The 22,195-nt window shown below is 43.4% G+C and overlaps 1 protein-coding gene across 1 annotated transcript in view; it reads right to left on the bottom strand.

Moving 5' to 3' along the window:
• Positions 1-6,137: 6,137 nt before the first annotated feature.
• Positions 6,138-22,195, bottom strand: part of MAN2A1 (mannosidase alpha class 2A member 1) — a 234,149-nt gene continuing 218,091 nt past the window's right edge. Inside the window, exons 21-22 of the mRNA XM_090038361.1 lie at positions 14,826-14,936; positions 6,138-11,984 (exon numbers count right to left, since the gene is read on the bottom strand). Coding sequence (XP_089894487.1) covers positions 11,832-11,984; positions 14,826-14,936 — 264 coding nt within the window. The 3' untranslated portion in view covers positions 6,138-11,831. The remainder of the gene's footprint in view (positions 11,985-14,825; positions 14,937-22,195) is intronic.

Below are 22,195 nucleotides of genomic sequence, written 5' to 3'. Positions count from 1 at the left end.
TTAATCTCCCCATTGCAGGGGGGCAGTGGTGCAGGCACTGACAGGCTCCACTTATGCACCTGGGGCTGAAGCAGCCAGACGCCACTGGCCTGAGAAGGGGAGAGGGGTACGGGCACCAACACAGCAGTGGCTCCATCCCACACTGAAGATCTTCTGGGCCAAGCCTAGGCTGAGCCCATTGGAGGAGCGGTGAGTGGCGCCCAATGCTGAGACATATCTGGCCAGGGGAAGGTGTGTGGTGGGGGGGGGGGTAAGGAGGGGTTGTGACCTGGCTGGAGGTGCAGAAGAGGGTGGGGGTGGCCAGGGCCAATGATGGAGTCCAACTCACCTCTGCCTCTTGCTGCCTGGGCTGGACTAGCCCTCAGGGGTGGTGGCCAGCTCCCTCCACCTCCCACCCCATGATTTGCAGGCATTTTGCAGCTGGAGCATGGCTCCCCACCCGTCTCCTGGCAGCAGTGGTGGAGTGAACCATTGCGATGGGCAGAGGTAAGGTACCTATCACCCACCATCTGCTCAAGGGACTGAGGCACGGGCCCTGCCTGAGATCTTCAGCATAGGACAGAGCCAGTGCCCATGCTGCTGTTGCCTGCAATGGCAGAATTAACCCCCCACCCCCCTCAGGCTACGGGTGCCTAGCTGCCACAGCCCCAGGTGCATAAGTGGAGCCTGTCAGTGCCCACACTGCCCCCTCCACAATAAGGGAATTAAATCCCCCCTTGCCCTCAGGCTGCTGGGGTCTGGCCACACTCCTGCTCCTGGAGCAGTGAGGGAGGATGTGGGGGCTGGGGATGCCTGGCAAGGCTGCTGCCTTCTTCTCAGGCAGACCCAGCTGCACTCCAGATCAGGGTTTCACAGCCAGTCAGAGCAGTGATAGTGATCTGGCTGTGGAGAAGAGGGGTGGGGCCAACCCCACTTGGTTGGAACAGACAGCCCAGCCCAGCCCAGCCCAGGGCTGCAGAGCATGCTGGGGGGCTCCGATTTAGCTTAAAACAAGATAGAAGTTCCATAAACAGGTTTGACCCAAATCAGTTAATTCTGATAACTACGTTCAACCAGGTTGATCTCAAATCAGTTTTGGTCATTTTGAAACTGGTTTATGTGCCCTGAACTTATGTTCAGTTACAGGTCTAAACCAGTTTCTGATCACTTAAACTGGTTTGTGTGTACTATCTTTCCCTAGCCCTGGTTACTGTTCCTCCCATTACTCTAGCTGCTATGACATTTGGGAGCTCTGGGCTCCCCCTCTCTCTTCCAGCTTCTGCTTCCTGCCCTGCTTCATGACAGCAAGAAAGGAGGGAACTGGACTGCATGCCATGGGGTAGAGGCGGGTGCCTGTGTAGAAGAGGGGACCCAGGTGGGGTGCAGCATCTGGCCCTGGGGTACAGCCCATAAATTGGACAGCCCGCTCTAAGCCATCAAAAGATAGTTGGTCCAAGTCAGCACAGAATCTACTACCACCATTTTTTTCTTAATAAGAATTATGGTGAGCTGTGGTTGAAGGCTATTTATTCCTTCTTTCTATATATCCACAGTGCTCTATACTGCCTCTCCCACCTTTTCTACCCAGCTAAAAGGTAAAGGTGAATGTACAAGGTAAAAGCTAAAAGGTAAGGTGTTAGTTTAATGGATGATTATCTTCTAGTATCAGTTTTGTGCCAGACCAATGAAGTTAAGCCTATATCCTTTTAAGAACAACTCCTAATTCCTGACTCCTAACGAGCTATTTCTTTCTGCTGCTCCTCCTTTTTTAAATGTACATTGGAATGGAGTCCTGCAGAAACTGTAGAAGTTTGCCTTCTTGTTTTTTGGGTCCAATGCTTTCTAGATCCATTATCTCATGTTTTGCAAGATAGTGTTTACCATTTACTGCTCATCAGACACAGCCAGCTTTCTTTAGACCTTCAGAAACTTTAGCCACTAAGGCTACCCTGACATTTTGGGGGTCAAAATAAGTTTCATATACTCCTTATCTTCACTCTGCTGGTAAGCTGCCACAAGCACATAGCTATAAGAATAATGGTGGCTCATTAACTCTTTCATTGCAAACCATTTGTCTACCAAAATCATGTCTCTTACCTGGATGACATTTTTAAAAAGGAAATTTCCAGAGACTGAATTTGAGAGGCACCTTGCCTAGCACACAATTGATAGTTATAATGAAATCCAAACAAATTATTAGCTTACTCACTATCTTGGCAATCCAGACTTCTTGCATAAATAAAAGAACAGATGACTATGAGAGCTCTCCTGAGTCAGAGTCTAGTTCCTTATATGTTCACAGGCACCCATTTATCCAAAGAGTTCTGAGAACTACCCAAATTTAATTCCTCCCCATTACAAGCGTAAAGTGCATTACAAAATCAAACCCATCTTATGATATGGAGTGAAAAGATTTTTACAACAGGTGAAAAACGGGAGATGAGGGTACCACGACTGCCTGTCATTGCAACAGTAGAAAATTTATTATTTGTGTGAACATATAATCTCAAAGCTTACGCTTCCTTTGTTTTGATGCTACGGGGAAGGCAAAACCTCTCCAACTGTCCTTACCGCTAGATTCTAGAGATGCAATTTTTCCAAAATCTGGAGTGGTGACATTCCACTCATCATCTCCCTTTGAGACTGCTTAGATGGGTCAGCTCTAGATCCCCTAATTCCTAGACTTTTAAGCAGATCTGGTCTAAAAATGTAAGTCAGTTTCCATATATTCTGTTCATGTGCTTACTTGCCAAACTTCAATTACTGTTTTTTAACTTCGCAGAACTAAACAGAAATGATGGGGCTGATCCTTACACTGCCAAGCAATAGCATTTCAGCTTTTGGGTGCCTCCACTGCCCTCTCCCCCCCTTCTCCCTGTTTTTTACACTGGATGAGGGGCTTTGAGAAAGTGATTTGCAATCAGTGGCGATGCATAGGGGGTGCATGGGGGTGCACATGCACCTCCTAAGCGCGCTGGTGTACCCTCTCACAGCCAGCATTCCTTACTTAGGAGCACCAGCTGGGGAGCACGGGTGCCAGAAGTGTCGCTGGCACTTCCAGATGTGCCCCTGGTACTTCCGGGCATGCAGCTGGCACTTCTGAGTTAGTATGGGTGGCCAGGATCCCCCCCCCCACCAGGTTGGTGCAATCAGCCGCAGGGGAACCCCTCCCGATCAGCTTGATTGGCCACAGGAGGACTCCCTCCCAGTCACTGACTGGCTGCTGGGGGGACAAGTGCCCCCTGTGGCTCAGGAGGCACCAGTCGCCCATGTTTGTGATACTCTGTCTGGCCTTTCTGCCTGCCTCTCTCCCTTCAATAGACTTTTTATGGTATTTTTCTTTCAATAGTAGCATTTAACTGAACTGCTTGATTTAATTTTTGGATTGCTGTCATTTCCAAATGTTATACTTTTCATTAAAAAGTAATTAAAATATCATGAACCTTTACAATTATACACGTGAGACAGCTGAACTTAGTGTTCTTGATCAACTTTCATTTTCCTCACTGGTAGCTGCTGCCTCTTTTGTTACTGCTGCTGCAAATTCCATGGCAAATTGCACATAGCCTATCAGTGTCTTTGGGTTTCTTTCATTTCTCTTAATCTGCAAGTCTATGTATAACGGCACATCTCTAAAAGTGTCCATTTTCAGCCCCTCCTGGAAGAAACAGATGATACAAGTCAGTGATCCCTTTAAAACAATCTTGTTTATTTGCTAGAATGTAGCAAAGTCCTGTTACAGGATACAAAAGAAAACAGGAGACTGTTTCTAGACTTAGAGTGCCAAACTTTTTTCAACTAGTAATAGATGGAAAAAAATCTCTTTTTAGACTTTTCTCCTGGTCACATATCAGGCTTGTCAAGGTTATGTCTGAAGAAAGAGAATATGAAACTCCACCAAGTCCTTTACCTGCTTCTCTCACACATTGCCACGCCTTCCTGGCCCCTCACCCCCTCCACATACACACTTAAACAAAACTCAAAGTCTCTCTGTTCACAAAATTCAAATGACTGAGATGCCTTTGCCTTTTGGGGTTTTTTTCCCCCCCATTGGTTTAGATGGTGACACACAGTTGTATTTTAGTTTGGAAGCTGCACATTTTAAAACCTGAACTGTCCTATTATCTAAAATGAATAATAGCAGTTACACCTACCACCTTCAGTGATGTTTTGTCCAACCCACAACAATATACACATACACAGCACATACTGTAGACCTATCTTTCTTCAGGAGGAACTGATCTATATAGGTGCAGACAGACATGCAGCTCCCAGCTGGAACTTGGAAGGATTTCTGCAAAGCATTCTGAGTTACAGTATTACTCCAAGCCAAACAGAAGTTCACTGTTAGTTCCAAGAGGAAGGGAGTCTAGCTGTGGCTGGGAGCCTGCAGCAGGGTTCCCATAGCAATGGCCAGGGCTTTCTGCCAGTGGTCACTGTTTTCAGAATGGGAGGAGGAAAAGGCAGCAGAGAGACCTTGTTCTCGGGGCTCCCCAGCTGTTGCTGAAAGGTCGCGTGGGTGAATTGGAGTCCCCTCATCTTGGGGAGGCTGCAATATATCCACCTCACCCCCCGCCCCCAAGATTGAACTCCCTCTGCTCCCTTCCCCCCTCCCATTCTGTAAATAGCTACAGGCTGGGAGCCCTGCAGATGCAAATTACGAAAGATGCTACATTTTGTATCATATTTATTTGATATCTCATGCAATGAGAGGGGTCAGATTTTCATCCAATCGGCTGTTTTTGAAGCTGTTTGCAGCTGTGCACTTGTGTTTGGTCATAGCTTTAAGCTGCTTCCTGTGCCAGATCAGGTGGAAATTGTTACTTCTGTCTGCACCTTATATGTTCTTATTTGCCCTCTCCAATGCCATAAATCAGTCACTATGGAATAGATTCTGGATTAGTCTCTAAACTAAAAGACTATATTTGTTACTAAAAAGCATTGAAATGACTTTGAATCCAATCTTTTTGACTGGACTATTTTCTGTGTACATAAGTTCAAGACGTACAATTTACCATTTCCATTTTAAACAGAGTCTTAAAAACATTACTTTAAAAATTCTTTCCATTATACCATGCCTTATGAACCTGAACCTCTGAAATCTAGGCTCATTCTTACAACATTCATCTCGCAACTTTAGTAGCATCAGGTTTACACTTCAGCAGAGAAACTTTATTTTCATTATTTTCTCACTAGTTGTATTCATATATAAACGTAAGAAAACTGAAATCCGTTATGGCTAATGTGATGAAATGCTGAAAGTTAGGCAAGTACAAAATCATGTGGTAGAATGTACATCATAAATACTAATTAGTTCATAAAAGTAGACATTAAAAAGGATGAAAATTTGAACTACAATTAAAAAGTAAGTTTTGAACAAATCGTCAGTTACTATACAAATTTGTGTCAGAATGAAAAGTGGTGGGAAACAATAATGCAAGCCTCTTTAACTTATCTGAAAATTAAGTTTCCAAATAAGAATAATGTTTAGCCTAGATCTTCTATTAAGTTTGTATTTCATAGCTCTTTAAAAATCAATAACTTTTTATGCTAGTTTAATCTTAAATCTATACAGATAAATATAATAAATTCAGACAAAATGTGCCAAATTATATAACATACTAAATTTGGTCTGTAACTTCTTTTATCATATATTAGAGCTGTCGCACTAGTGGCCTGCGGGCTGCACGTGACCTCCAAAAGGCAAATAGGACACTATCTCCTTTCTCCCCTGACCCTGCCATGGCTCCTGCCATGGAAGATGGATCTTTCAGGATCCCCCAGGTTCTACCATCACACACAGGGACAGGAAGTAGAAGCTGGATGGGGGCAGGTTGCCTGTGCTGCAGGAGTCAGGGGACATCTGGCCACAGGACCTGGAGGGGCTGGTGGATAGAGGAGCCAGGCTGCCTGCAGGGCCAAGAGGGGAGGAAGGGAGCTGAATCACCCACATTGCGTGCATGGTGGGAGAAGCAGGGGGAGTAGTGGGGGCAATCACCCAAGCAGCAAGCGGCTCTCAACCTGTGGTCCATGCATTGTGCACAGCCCCTAGGACTGCGGTTTCTGCAGGGTGTGACCCCTAGCTGCCCAGAAGTTGGACAACCCTGGCATATAGGATTAGTTTTTACATTACAGTCATTCAACTCAAGTCAGATACATGTGTTTATTCCTTTATTAGGCTGCATGTTTTCACTGTATGACAATAGAAGGCAAAGCAGTTATCTTAGTACAGCTATTTTTTTGGAAATTATTCCCTGCAGAGCAAAAGGGAAACAGACCAAAAAGTACTTTCATTATATTTTTAAAAATAATATATCACACTTCTTCTTATACAGGTCTCCTGTTCTGAGATCTGAAGCACCCAATTTCTCAGGTTTAGACGGATTTTACAATATAGTATCTTGACTTTGCTGTCACCTATGATGTTTCAAGAAACAAAAACAAAATCACCTATAACTGCAATTACAGAATGTATTCAGTGTACATTCACACACCTCATTTTCCAGACGGTATAAAATTCTGTGCTGTATTTTATTCATATACATGTCATATACATGTTATACCAGAAGTTTGGTATAACTTTAACAAAAAGAGATCCAGATATCAAATATGTTACCAGTTTCTGTGTGCTATAAAACAAATATAGAACTAGTTGCAAAAATAATTCTTTTGATGTCATTTCTCTTCTCCACTGTAATGTCTGGAAGGCCTTTCTACTTTTCTTGAAACCCAAGCTTCCTTTTGAGTTCAGCCATCTCTATCAAACAAGAAGCACTCAAACCAATAACTGAATCATGTAATCTAATTTTAGATGGAATAAACATTGGTGATTGGGAAGGAGACTTAAAATAGCCTGACTTTCACCCTTTACTTTAAAAAGCAACTAAGTAGTATAATGCATCCCACAGTAGGGTTTCACTGAATGCTATCAGCTGTCTCTAATATCCTTTGTGTACAGTGAATACAGAGGCAAGAACTCTTGGTATACTAAACAAGAGGCTAAACAGGCTTATGTGGGTTGTCACTAATACACAATACAAGAAAGAGGATTTACGTTCTTAATGTTTTAAAAAAAAACAAAAGGTTCAAGCAGTTATTTTTACTGTTAAATATTCATCAACCCAACAATCCATAACCCAGATTATCAGGGCAGTCCAACAGAGGGTTATTATAGTAATTGTATTCCATATTGCTCCTCAGGATTAGTTTTACCTTTAGCATTGTGGAGGCCTCTTCTGACTAGATGTTGAACTAGGCAACAGTAGGTAGATCATTTCCCCTCAGTTCATTTCAGGTGGGATAGACACCAAGCAGTAAGTCTCAGTATCTAGTACACTACAATCTTAAGAAAAGAAGGAAAGATTACTGGGACATGGCTAGCAAGGGGAAAAGGAGCTAATGGGGTCCAATGATAAGAAAAGCAAGTCTGCTTTGATATACAGATCCCTTTTTAACCGAGAATGCATTTTATGGGCATCTTGTGCAACTGTTTGTGAACAGACAGCTTTCCATGGATCAACAGCAAGGGCTCCATAATCAATTTTGACAGCCATTCCTTTACAGCCTTATCCTGGAAATTTAATTTGATAGAGTGCTATGTGAGATGCAACAAAATCTGTGTTTCACAACCTCATGATGCTAAAAACATACAAAAGTCATGGGAGAGAGACACAGAGAGACAGAGATAAAGAGTTATCTTCATCACAGTTCAAGTATTTCTAACAAACTATGGGAGTTTATACACATGCTCTGGGAAGTTGGGGGGGAGGCGGCACTTTAATTAGCGTGGCTCCCAGAGCCGTGCTCTTTAAGAGCGCCCGGAGTATCACATGCATCAGCATCTCTGTGCTGAAAAATGGCAGCAGGTTGCTTTGAATTAAAGATAGTCAAACAACCTTTAGTTTAAAGTGTCTCAATGCCATTTTTCAGCACAAGGAAGCTGATATACATGACGGTGAATTCTGCTGGAGTGCAGTAATTACCATGCTCCAGTAGGCTTGATTAAGAAAGTCTGCTCTGACACACTATAATTACAGAGCATCAGAGCAGCCCTCCTGCACATGTATAGGAGCCCTATGACTCCAAAGTAGGATAAACTTCAAAAAAAGTGCCTTGGTATTCCAGAAAAGTTTACTCCATGTCACAATGCAGTGCATATAGCTTATAAAGTGAATTCTTTATTCTGTTTGCTTTAAAATCCTGAAGTAAAAGGAATTACATGTTCTTACCATCTGGTTCAACATGGGTTAACCCCTTGCCTCTGGCTGAATGCTCTCTTGATTAAGCCAAATTTATGCTAAATCTATTGTAAATAAACATAAGTTATTGCTATTCACAATCATTAAGCTACATCAATTCCTTGGGATGCATCCTAATAAAGCAGCTATTACAATTAAAGGGGTCCCAATTAAGCATGACATGCTGTAGTTAGCTTTAGAAAAAGGAGAACATTCATATTTTTTAACTCAAAAATTCTACTCCAGTTTCAAGGGTGCTGTCATTGTGAATGCATTTTCTAAAAGTCTGCATTTGTTAATAAACTTAATGGGGTTGCTGTAGTAAATTACAAGAGCAGTCCCCATTCCATCACTCTAAGTGTATAAAATCAGGAATGAGACAAATTTCTCAACTCTCACTGAAAATACTTCTAAAATACTTTAAAACTGCTCTACTTCTCTGTTCATCGGGTAATCAAGGAGAAGCCTTTCTTTTTCTCTATGAACAGATGAAATTTTTGGTGTTCAGAAGTCACATTAGTTACCTGAAGCTATAATCTATGCTTTATATATACACTTAGCATTAATACATAATGGGGCATCTTACACCAGCAATGCATTTCACAATAGAACATCCATGTTCCTAACAAATGCTACTGAATTGCCAACCTTTGGAAAGGATCAGATTTATTTTTTAATAAACTGTGGCCAAGGCATTGATGACACAGAAGACATAACACAATCAGATTATCTTTTATTAGAGATCTTATTTTACATTTCCCCAAAAGATATAAAACCTTCTAAGAGAAAATATCAAAAACCTTCAATTTAAATCGGTTTGTTTCAGAGACAGCATGGTCAAGAAAAATCAAAGACATATAGGATATGGGAATGTGAAGAAAAAACCCCCTTAAGGACAGGTACAACTCTGATATGAAAATAATTACAATGTTTTAAATCATTCCCTGTACAGCATTTTCTTTAAATCCGTATTTGTGTAAAACAAAGATGCTTGGCTCTCTTAACCAGTAGTTAAAATACGAGCAGCTTTAAGGGTTAGAAAAGATACAAAGGAATATGATTAGACTGCAAATGTACAGAAAATCAAGTGCCACCAGAAGTGAAGTATTGCAATTAAAGTATTGAGTCAGCTTTTACAGGAGATATGGAAAATAGCAACAGCCCAATCTTGTACCAATTAAAGTGAAAATCTCTTCACTAATTTTGATTGGTGTTTTGACTGAGCTCAAAAGTTTAGTACTGGGTTTCAAATTAACTCCAAGTCATTACTTCATCATAAACTTATAACACAAACAGAAGACATTTAATTCTTTTTTATGTAAAATAATTTTAGAATATACTTGAACAAAAGAGATTTCTGCTGGTTAAGGAGTATTCAGGCATCATGATTGTACAGCTGATGACAAATGAAAAAGATAATACAATTATTAATGATATGAAACAGGTCCTTTGGAAACAAGTCCAACAGGCAAGAATACTTTTAAAATTTATTGCATCAAAATTTTACTTTTCTGCTTTAACAGAATTTAAGATAGTATTTCAAGTATCCTCTTTGCACAGAATGCACAGAGGTCTCAAACATTTTCATTCTAAAGATGCAACCAAAAATATTACTATTAGAACTTACTGCTGGTAAGTCTACCAATCTGCAAATTTCAACTAAAAGGGAAATAATTTCCAATACTGTTACCAAGCCTTACAGTACATGTTTATTGCATGGAAACATCCACTTTCTGCTTTATATACTTAAATATAGTTTTAACTTTCCCACTAAATGGTTAGTGATTTTTCTGTTCTTCACTTAACTTGCACCAAATTCTGCTAAATATTGAATTCTTGATTATAAAATATAGAGCAGATTGAATTAAGTAAGGAAACTATTCAATCAGGATAAAGAGATCCAAACCATGACAATACATTAAATTAAAATTTTACTTTTATTTGTATCTTTAAAGTTGGATGTATAGCTACAAATTTGATATACCACGGCACCAAAATGATCCAATTAAATTAGTACAGCAGACAGTTATATTTAGGAAATACTAGTATTTTCCAGTTAAGAAGAGTTGTTAATCTATTAGTATTAAACATAATCATTGCTGAATGCATAAGTAAAGCCTAAGCACGAGAGAAAGTCAGAGGTATGACGATTAAGGAAGATCAGGATGGGGTATCATAATCAAATGCAAATTAGTATGTTTTAATTGTAAACAGTAGCTCTATTCAGGGAAATAATTTTCATACTCACATGGCTTCAGCATTCAATGCAAAATACTTGGTATGGTAAAAATTATGTGAGAGGAATAAGCAGCTATTCCTCAGTAAGGTAAACATTGGCAATGTATGTGTGATTATCGGGTTTGAAAAGTGGCATTTTTAAAATATAGGCACATGATTCTCAATGCACAGTTCACAAACTCTGAAATGCAAATACACATTGTATGATGGGTTTTGCAAACTGTCTTGCACACTATCAAATCTTTGCAGCAAGGCGCAGATTCATTGATAGTTGCTGAATTTAAATTTAACAGCATATCTTATCTTTCCAATATTTTGTTTCATGACATCATTTTAATACATTCAAAGAGTCAAAATATTCATAGTAACATAGCACAAATTTGGTGCAGGAGGACATAGATCAGAGAGTGGCCAGCATTGTCAAATAGAAGATACACAGTTTAAGTATTATATAAACTACCCTTCCCCAAAAACAGTAATGTGGACACCAAAATAGTAACAAGACATATAAAAAAATAAGGCACATTTATCTTGATATGGTAATCCTAGAATAGAAACCCATTTCAGAGAACATCAGTATTCAAATGAGTTTTGTAAAAAAAATCTTGTATTTGTGATTTTATGGACTGACTTTTTTTTTTTCATCTATATGATGATGGAATAATTGCACATATCCCAATATGTCAAGTACTAAAATGGGAGTTTTATTAAACATTTCTTTTATTTTTCATTGCAGGATTAACTTAAAATTCCATGGTTTTTAAGCAACATAATTCTCAAAGTGGGTGGTAGTATTAAAATCTACCATCACTTATATCACAGAGACTCCTGGCTTTCACTGGATCACAGAATTCAAATCTCCATTCCATGGAAAAAAGTTAAATTTAATAAAGAATAAATTGAGATTATTGTCACATATAAATGATTGCAAATATTTGGACATTAGCTTTTACCCAAGAACTTTTTATTTCATTTCAATGCCAAGCTGCATTAGAGATTTCAACATTGCAATTATTTGTATATAATTTAATCAAGGATCAGCAATACAAGTAATTTAAAATCCAATCCCCGCCCTTCAAAATAAAAAAACCTTAAATTGTTATTTAGCATTTAACCTGAGATTCAATTTGAGAGAGGTTAACATCCTTAGAAATGTCTTCATGTGTTGCATTAACTTATACTGATGTTGGTATTTTATGTAAAAACAAAAAAGTCATTTGCAACATGGCTTTTCACTGTGTTGGTCAAAAAAATTCTAAAATGCATGTCTTCTCACAGTATCCAGAAGCTGGAATAACAATGTGCTTCTTATTGCACGTCAAACTTGGAGATATAATTGCAGATTCCTCTTCACTCTCTGAATATTAAAGCCAGGTTTCATCTCAGTCGAATCCGGAAGGTATTTATCTCCATAGAATTCATATTGATTTCACTTATATTTCTGGCATCCGGAGGTGAATGCATCAAAGATAAAGATGCAGGTATGAGACTTTCAACACTGAACTTATTAAAGAGTTTGTGCACCTTTACCTGAAAATTCCAAAATGAAAAAAAAAAAAAGTCAATGATATTTAGAAAATCTAATACAAGTTTTGAAACCAATTTTACATTAATCCTAGATAATGATCATAACAACATCTTATTGTAGGCAACACCACACATGATGACAAGCCCTCATAAGCCACTGAAAATTCCTAATGTTATAAATGATGCCAGTAAAAAAAATGATTCAAGCGCTATTCATTCTGTAACATTTACATGCAGCCAATTTAGGCTAGGGACAGATGTTACACATAAAGCAGTTTAAGTGATCAGAAACTGGTTTAAACCTGTAACAGAACATAAGTTCAGTGAACATAAGCCAGTTTCAAAATGGCCAAAACTGCTTGAATGTAGAGTCAACTGATTTGGGTCAAACCAGTTTATGGAACCTCTGTCCCAGACCCTTTTCTGGTTTAACTTAAATCAGAGTTCCCCGGCATGCTTTTCAGCCCTGAGATGGGCTGGGCTATCTGCTTCAGAGAGCAGGGCTGGCCCCACCCCTCTCCTCCCTAGCTGGATCTCTGGCTGGCTGAGAAGGAGGTGGAGACTGCAGCTGGGAGACAGCAACATCTACCTGGCTTCCCCCTGCCCCCCACACTTGCTACATTCTGCAAAAGCATGAAGCCCCCCTCTCCCATAGCACAGACCCCAGCAGCATGGACCCTAGCCATCATCTTGTCACAGTCACACCACCCCCAAGCTAGCTAATGCTGAGAGGTGTCTCTGTGTGTGGGTTTCCAATTTCACTGGAACAAAGGCAGAACAAAGGCAGTGTCCCTTTAGGGCTTTTTGGAGCTAATCAACAGGTCATCTGGTAATGTCCCTCCATTCTTCCTTAAAAACGCTTTGCAAAAAGCTGTTTAAGAAGAGCTTGAACTAATGAGAGAGCAGCTTTGTTTTTGATGAGCTGATTAGCTTTTTGTTCTGATAAGCTCCGTGCTGCTACTGGCATGCTGTCAGCGTGGGGACAGAGGTGTGAGAAATGACCTGGTTTGCAATGAATGTACTACCTGTCAGTTTGTTGTAGACAGTATGAGGCAGCAGGGAGAGGGAGACGGAAAAGCTCAGTATCAACAGATGCATGTAGTCCACAAAAGCTTGGCGAGCGATGCTTGCCTCTCCCCCTCTAGGCACACCCCAGCTGGGGACTGTGCAGGCCAGGGTGGGGGTTTAAACCCCTCCCTTATCATAGTGTCCTGCTGGAGCCTGGCAATACTCCCTCCCCCACCTTAGCTCAGCAGTGTGGAAGGGAGGGGTAGGTTCACTCTAGCACCCCTGGCTTCTAGCCTGAGCCACTGCAGGCATGTGCTTCCATTTTCTGAATCAAAAGTGAATGTTTACCCACTTGCAAATTGGTGCAATATCTGCAGGTTATATTAACCTGCAAAGATTGAATCAATTCAGGCTCAAGCTTTTTAAAGGTCTGTCCACAGCCTTATGGTTAATTAATACACAGAAAGTTGAGTTTTTTTGCTAGATATTTTGTTTGGTAATCCTATAATGAGAATTTGAAACAAAAACTATTTAATCTTCCCCCTTAAATCCTCCAGAGAATTTCTACTTCCAAATCAAACTATATTAGTTCTGTGGATTATGACCACTCCAAGGTCTATGGCCATTAAGGGCATGTCCACACATATAGGCACGTGTGCTTGCAGTAGCTCAAATAGAAACAGTGAAAATTTGAGCTGGGGCTTTTTGCACGTGCCTGGACATGCACTTTGGTGTGGGGCAAATTGTGCCACTTGCGGCAAAATAAACTGGCCTGGCTCCTCCTGGATTCACAGCCAGGGGGAGCTAGAGTCTGGGACTAGCACCTGTGCTGTCCTCAGCTGTATAAAAAGCTGCCCTGTCCTGGCCCCATCAGCCATGGGGGGGCTTGGGAGGCTGGGCAGGGCAGCAATGTGGGGCTGGGGGAGCAGAAGGGGCTGGCAGGGGTTTGCCCATGGTCCCCTCCCCTCTCTTTCTGCTCTCCCTCCCCCCTACTTAACCAGCACTGGAGCCCAGGTCAGGGCAGCGGGCAGGCAGTGGGCTTCAGCACCAGGGTGAGGGCCAGCCATAGAGATGCTCTGGTTGCTACCGGAGCTTCTCTGTGGAAGACACAGCTTCTGGCCACCTCAGGGCATGGTCTGGGACTGTGCCCTGGTCCACTTTTTTCCACTCTGGTTTTTTTTGACCCCCAGATATACAGGGGTCTAATTTTGTTCCCACACTGCCTATTTGCTGCACAGGGAATGTTTTCTTGTTCCTGCACGTGCCTCTTGCAACTTCTCAAAGGGCTTTGAGATACTACAAGCCGCATGTACAAGCTCGTCTGGATACACTCTAAGAGTCTAATAATATAAGCACAGTGTCATAGAATTGTGGTACAGTAAAATCCATCAATATGTGTCACAGTGATGTTGGCCATCCAAAGGCCTAGATATAAATTCATGATTTTGCTACATTGTTTCCTCAAACTGTCACGGTAGCAACTCAGAAAATTCATGTTGGTATTAACTAATCATACATGCAGAAGACAAATACAGGTAGGACACTCTTAATTCAAATATTCTAAACAAGAATATTTTGAAGAAAAATGATTACTGTTTGAAAATAATTATTTTCCCAAGAGCTTAATAAGACTAGAGTGCCAAACCAAAAGTTGCCATGTTACTTGCTAATCCCTAAATAGTCACTTACATGTCCAAATCATCATATTTTTATTAATATGTAGAAACCATGAGGAATTTTTTACAAATTAAATAATGGTTCTGCAAGAACTGTAAATCATTTTAAAGCAAGCATGCTTTCAAAAATAGCTTTAACCCCTTGAACAATTTAACATACCTTTCCCTGAGTGGTTGAACACTGAAGCCCCATCTCTCTGTTTGAGAGTCTACAATCAAATCCCTTTCTGTGAAGGATCAGGGCTGCTTCATCAGATGGCCCAGAATCTGCCTGCAAACAAAAAATGTAAATATACCTTGGGAAGAAAACACTGAAAACAAGAGCCTTTTAAGAAACTCATGAACTGTTTCTCTTAAACCATTTAGCCGCTTTTGTCATAAATCAGATTTTGCACATATTGACCAAACACATTTTGTTATTGTTGTGAAAAATCTATGGATTTTAAAAATATGTTTTTGTACTCCCTGGTCCTCCAAATTCAATTTACTTCTCATATTTCCATTAATAAGCTTCTCAGGATAAGTAAGGAAATGAAAAAGGTGTTATTACAAAAACTGTTGTAATTACATGTGTGTACAACTTCTGGGTTTTATTACTAAACATGATTCTTCTCCCTAATGAATTTTTAAGGCTTAAGGTACCATGGTTTTAATTCTAATCAGTTGCAGAGCTTACTAGAAAATGCAGTGAATAATTTACAACTATAAATTAGTTGTTTAGTTTTATGAGAGAAATACATGGGACCCAGAACCCACAATGAGGAATGTACGAAAATCCAAGCAGTCCCTGAAACTCAAGCTAAACTTCGGCTTCATATAAAAAAACACTTCAAGCTCAAATGATCACAATTATTACTAATCAAGCACATTAAAATAACGTATAAAGGTTTCAACTCAGAATCAAGATACAATTTGTTAAATACGTACAAAGAGGCAAGGATTTATAATTGCTACAACATCACTCTTACGCTTTATAGATACAAAAGGACAGATGGAGGAAGTGGCTGAGAAACTGAAATTTACTCTTGTGAAAGAAAATTATTAAGCTTTCAAAAATTTCTTCTCCCACTAAACTGAGGTAAAAGGCTAAAACCTGATTTTATTTTCTTACACCCCCCCCCCCCGAGGGAGTAGGGAGCACCTTGTTCCCAAGGAAACAGAGGTCAACTATTTTTGCCCCTTTGAGTACCAGAAATAGGTGCATTTGGGCTTGGATTTTAAGATCAATAGCTGGCCTGCATCAATTAATGTATCAAATTCCTTGGAACTGAATAAATGAACCATTAAATTTCTAGGTGTTCCCTGTGCTTCTTGTTCTGCTATCTATAGAAGACCAGTAATACTATAAGATCAGCCAGTAACACTGAAAAATTTGCTTCTATTCTCACTCCCAAGTTACTCCATACCATAGGGCTGCAAGTCCCACAGACATGACTCTGGGAATAGGCTGGAAGCCTCTTTCATTATTATGAAAGGTAAAAGTTGTATAAGTATTGTTGCTTTCTCATCCCTCCATTACAATAGGATATTTGGATTCTGGGAGTAGGGGAAAAAAAGGCTGGATGTTAGGTCTACATCAGGGTGGGCAAAATACAGCCCACAGGCCAGATCCAGCCTGCCAGGCCATTCTATCCAGCTCATGGGGCCTCTACAATTTAAAAAAAAAAATCAATATTTATTTGCCCCAGCTGTCTGTCAAAGATGACAGCAGCCAGGGGCAGTAAGACCCAAGGGAAGCCCCCACAGGCTCCTGCAATAGCAGGGCCTGCCCGGCTCCACCTCCCAGCTAGAAGCCCCTACCAGCAGGGCTTCTAGCCTGGGACCATGGGGCTCTTTGCACCTCCATGCCCCAAGCAGGAAATTCAGGTAAGAAGGGGGTGGGGGACAGGGGGAGTGGAAGCAAGCGGGCGTGTAGAAGCACGCGGCCCATGCTGGGAAGAGCCCAGAGCAGGTTGGTTGGAACAAGGGGTGTGGCCTGGCAGGTGTCTATGGAGCTAGGCTGCACTGCACCAGCAGGGAGAGGGAGGAGCTGGCTCAGCTCCACAGAGCCTCGGCCAACTGGGACCCTGTCCTCCTGTTGGCTGCTCTGGGCCCTGCCAGTGCTGGCACCGGGGCACCAGTGTGGGTCTCCTGCCTGGCTGCTGCATGCCTGCTTGTTCCCAGACCCACCTGTCCAAGCCCTGCGGCACAGGCAGGGATGACAGTGAGCAGCTCTGACCCCGTGCGCCCCACATTCACCCATCCGGGCTGAGCAGGAGCAGAGAACAGGCTGCTGGTCAGCGTGGGGGAAAAGCCGTCCCTCCCCCGCCCACCACCAACAGTCCCTGCAGCACCTGCTTGGAGCCCATGGAGGGCTGTCCTGCCTCTCTGACATGTCCCTGCCACTCATGCGGCAGCGGTGGCAACAGAGAGTGGGCACAGGCAGCCCCGTGTGTGCTCCCTGCAGCTGCTGCAGGGAGCACCAGTGGCAGGATGGGGAGCATCCACTTTTCCCCTTGCCCCAGCCGCAGTTTGCACCCTGCTGCTGCTCAGCCTGTCGGGCAAGCACGGAGCCACCACAGAGCCCAGGCTGGCAGCAGCAGTGACAAACAAACTGCAGCTGAGAGAGGGAAAAGCACTCCACACTCCCTCTGCTGCTGGGCAGTCTGCCAGAGCCTACTCCACACTAGGCTCTGCTGCGGCTCCTTTTCTGGCAGCTCTGTGCTGCCCAGCATGGCTGTAGTGGCTGTGCGGAGCAGCCACGCTGGGCAGCAGAGCCAGTGGCAAAGAAGCCGCAGCGGAGCCTAGCGCAGGGTGGGCTCCACCAGCAAACACTGCCCAGCGGTGGTGGTGGTGGGGGGGGCTCTTTCATCCGCCCCAGCAGCAGTTCATGTCCTGCTCCTCCTGCCACTGCTGCTCAGCCTGACAGGCAAGTCCAGAGCCAGCGTGGGGCACAGCCTGTTAGCAGCAGCGATGAACAAACTGCAGCTGAGCATGGGGGAAAAAGCAGCTCCTCCTCTCCCGCTGCCGGTGCTCCCTGTGGCATCTGCTTGGAGAGTATGTGGGCTGCCTGTGCCCACTCTCCATTGCCACTGCTGCCCCATGGGCGGTGAGGATGCAGAGGAGAGCCAGGACAGCACCGCATGAGCTCTGGGTGGCTGCCACAGGGATCACTGGCAGAAGGAGGGGAAGCAGCCGCTTTTACTCCGTGCTGAGCAGCAGCTTGTTCCCTGTCACCACTGCTGCTCAGCCTGAATGGGTGAGTGCAGGGCATGTAGAATAGGGCTGCTCGCAGCTGTCCCCGGCTTTGTTGTGCGGTTGGGGCAGGTGGGGATGGGAGTGAACAGGTGCATGTCAGGCCGGACAGGAGCTGTAGTTTCTGGTGCCGGTAGTTGCATGCGGGTGGCGGGGCAGCCCCAGGAGGGAGGCAGTGGGGTCTGGGTGACCTGTCCTGCTCCCGCTGCCATGGCTGAGCCCAGTAAGGTGCTGCCAGTGCACTGGGGCCCATGCCAGCCTGGGCAGGACTGTCCACCCCTGCCTGAGGCTGGGAGTAGGGGGATGAGGGCAGGGAAGTGCCCAGGGCGGACAACGGGAGGCAGCTCTGCTGCTTGCTTCTAGGAAAGGTAGCAGAGCCCCTTCTTCCCAGGCAGCCCCAATTGGGTCCCCCTGGGTCACTGCCTGCACAGTCCCCTCCCCTGCAGGGTTCCCCAGTGCCCCAACCCCACACAATCCTCACCCCCCCCATAAAAACAAAATTTAAACATGCAAGTTAAATTTATATCTGTAAATTATACAGTTTGCCAGTCCGCAGTATAAAAAGGTTGGGAACCCCTGCCATAGACCCCTACCAGCCCACACCCCATGCTCCTACTACTCCACTCTGGGCCCCACAGGCCCCATGCTCCTGCACGCCTGCTCATTTCCATTTCCCCCCTCCTCTGCTGCCACTTTCCCTACTTTCCTCCCTACCTGCCACCCACCCAGCACCCTGTGGCTCCCATGCCCATAATACCATACCCACACACACACGTCCCCACAGACCCCCATACTCACCCACCCACAACTCCCCACAAACCCCACACCCCCCCGACCCCCATGCACAACCCACACTGCCGCTGCCACTTTCCGCAGCCCTTACCTCTGTCCCCTCCCCACCTGCTGCTTCCTGTTCCAGTCCAGTTCAGCCAGCATGATGCTGTTCCCAGCTGTTGGGCGTATCACAGCAGTTTCCCCCCTGGTCCCTCTGTCCAATCTTACCCCCACCCCCAGCCCCTCTATCCAATCTTATCTGACTTTCCATTTGGACAGAGGGAGAGTCGCCAAGCCAGAAGACGCAGAGGCTTCTGGCTGGGGACTAGGAGTGGGATGGGGGGCTGGGTGGAGCCAGGTGGGCTTTGCTGCTCAGCCACTGGGTCCTGCCACTGGCTCCCTCTGGGTCCTGCTGCTGCTGGTGCCTATTATCTTTGACAGGAAGTCAGGGGCAGATAAAAATAAATTTTCTACCATTTTTAGGGGTCCCATGGGCCAGGTAGAATGGCTTGGTGGGCTGGATCTGGCCCACGGGCCATTTTTTGCCCACCCCCATACTAAAGAATAGCACTTGGGTTTTACTTCCAAGTTTCTCATTTAAACACTAAGAACAGCTAACTTTGCATGATTTTCAAGGCATGAAGAGATCACAATTTGAGAGGATTTGTCTAGAAATAATACTTGTTTAATAACCTAAAACAAAGTTTCTTAATTAATGAATTGCATTTACAGTGGAGGACAGTTAATTATGTAGACATACATTAATTAATACTATTACAGAGAAAATCTCTCTCTCTACTGTTTATTAAAATGGCATAATTTCCTATGTTAATTATTGATCAAGATGATTAAAACAATGTGCGATAAAAAACAACCAATCTTAGAGTTTTTAACCATGAAAACTGAACTAGCACGTGATTTTCCCTGCCACTGAAATGACATTTTCTTTAAAAAAAAAAAAAAAAAGTTGTACTCAAAGGAATCCAGTAAAAATTTTTGCTTCACCTAAAATAAAAATGCCTGCATAAAAAGCCCATTAATGAAACATTATTTAACATTCATACTGCAGAAGCTTGACTACCTATGGGGTAAAGCAATGCTAGAAATGACAAGCCAGTCATGGGTAGCAACACTTTTTCTATATCCAGTGGAATTATCTTGTAGTCATCTGCATAACAAATGCGCATCAAATGATGGCATTAATATTTCAACTCTGAGTTTTTCCAAGTTAAAAATTAACCTAATTAAGATTCCAAATCAATTATACCTGAAATATTATTAATAAAAACAAAGCTAATTATTTATGACTATAATATAAGTACAGGATTTAATAAGCAGCCATTTAGACTCCCCTGGAACTTTATTAGGTATAAACAAAACATATCACCAATGTGTAAAGGAGGTTAACTTTCTTTAATTTACACACAGACAGTGTAGAAAGGGTAAATTAAAGCAAACTGCCCTTCCTATACCACTTTGACATGTAAAGTAGGCTAAGGGTAATTAAATTAGAAGAAAGACTAAGTGCTAGGAAATCTAATTTATGCCATATCATATACTACTGCCAAATTTGGCTTGCTATGATACATGTCAGAAAATCTACTTTAACCTTTTCAATTTCAGACAAACACTGAATATTTTTAATACTCTAATATTTTATAACAATGTTAGGGAACAGAATTCCCAATATACTATACTATCAAATCTCACAGTGGCTCTTCCGAACAGGTGCCAAAGCCTTGAACACTCATTTCATTTCGATCATTAATTTAATGCTGTCCTAACATCAGATTCCAATTTAAAAAGCAACCAAACAAAAAAAGAAAGAAGCCAAAAAAACCCCAACAAACCACCATACAAGTACCATGATGTCTTATAAGCAGAGATCCGGGTTTTCCGTTTCCCACAGAAAAACACAGATTTCCCATTTTTATCAGAGAAAACTCAGATTTTCTCTTTTAGAAGAGAAACCCACTGATTTCTCCCTTTTGCAAAGATCTCTGCAGGCTTGCTGAGTTCCAGCCTACAAGAGCTGTTTGCAAAAGGGGCCGGGAAACCCTCAACCCTGCTGGGAGGGGAAGGGAGAGGGGGAAGGGCAGGGTCCGACACTTGCACTTACCAGAGGCTGCTTCAGGCTCACTTTTCTTGCTGGAGGTAAGTGGCACTTATGGGTCAGGGCAGGTGGGGGAAGCTGGGTAGGAGCCGAGGGAGTGGGGAGATTGCAGCCAGCCGGGCACTCTGGCCGAGAGGGGGTTTGCAGCCTGCCCACTCCTGACCAGAGTACTAGGCCGCCTGCAAACCCCCACCACTCCCAGCCAGCTGCAAACCCTCCCCTCCTGGCCAGGGTGCCCGGCTGGGGAGTGCCCAAGCTGGCTGGGGACTGAAGGAGCAGGGAGGTTTGCAGCCAGTCAGGCACTCCGGCCAGGAGAAGGAGGGGAGAGGGATACAGCCTCCTCCACCTCCTCAGCCCCCAGCCAGCTTGGGCACTCTCTGGCCGGGGGGCGTGGCTGGCCAGCCACTCTGGCTGGCAGAGGAGAGACTGCAAACCCCTCTCTCCTGGCTGGAGTGCTGCAAAACCTGGGTCCCAAAAGCTGCATTCCCTGCCCTGCTGCCCTCCCCAGGCCTAGCATGTGTGACTGGGACAGCAGGGCATAGTGGGCCATGCACAAAAGCTGCCTGTCGCTGTAAGCTCCATGCTACCCTAGCTACACTTCCTGTGTGTGCACGAGGGCAGCACACACCTGCCCTGCCCCCCCCCCACAGATCTGTGGGGCGTGGGTCTCCCCTGTCCCCTGGGAATGCATGCTGCCACTGGGAGCTGGCCCCACCCAAGCCTGCAGCAGGCAGGCATCAGCAAGGGGCTGGCTCCTGCTCCTGCTGTAGCAGTCACTGCCTTCCATTGGGGGCAGGGGGCTGAAGACCTGGGTCCCTGACCCCACAGCTCTGGCAGATGGGGGCTCCCTCCAGCAAGGCTGTGGGGGCATTTAATGTTAACCATGGATTTTGGGATTTTTATCAGAGAATCAGCAATTTTTTTATTAGAGAATTTGTGATATTTTAATCACAGAAAACCAGGATTTCTACTTATAAGCAGTACCTCAAGGCCACAGATTTTGCTCAAAGTGAAGAAGGACCATTGCCACAATTTTTATCTGATTAACAAAGTACGTAACAGAAAATGTAAGCAGCATGATAGCCATGTATATTTGTTACAAAAAGACAAAAGAAAGTTTTAGTGCTGATATCCAATCTATTTGTAGGAGGATATATCAGTTTTATATCCAATCAACGTAATACGACTTTTTCTTTTAAAGAAAGCATCCCATTTCCTTAAGGCATTGAACTCTTCTATGTCAGAAAAGTTATTTTACAATACAGTAATTACTTTTTTCTAGAGGAAGAGAATTTTAAAGGGAAGTAATGTTTTGCCTCAGATGTTTCCTTACTTGTGCTTTGATGGCTGATGTATTTTGTAACTTGGTAAAGAAATCATGACTTCTATCGCTTGTACTTTGGCTTCTC

Source organism: Crocodylus siamensis, chromosome 3 (assembly GCF_052110815.1).
Source record: "Crocodylus siamensis isolate JL-2025a chromosome 3, ASM5211081v1, whole genome shotgun sequence".
In the NCBI taxonomy this organism is placed as follows: Eukaryota; Metazoa; Chordata; order Crocodylia; family Crocodylidae; genus Crocodylus; species Crocodylus siamensis.
The sequence above is the reverse complement of the archived record's forward strand: the minus strand, read 5'-3'. Positions and strand labels throughout refer to the sequence as shown.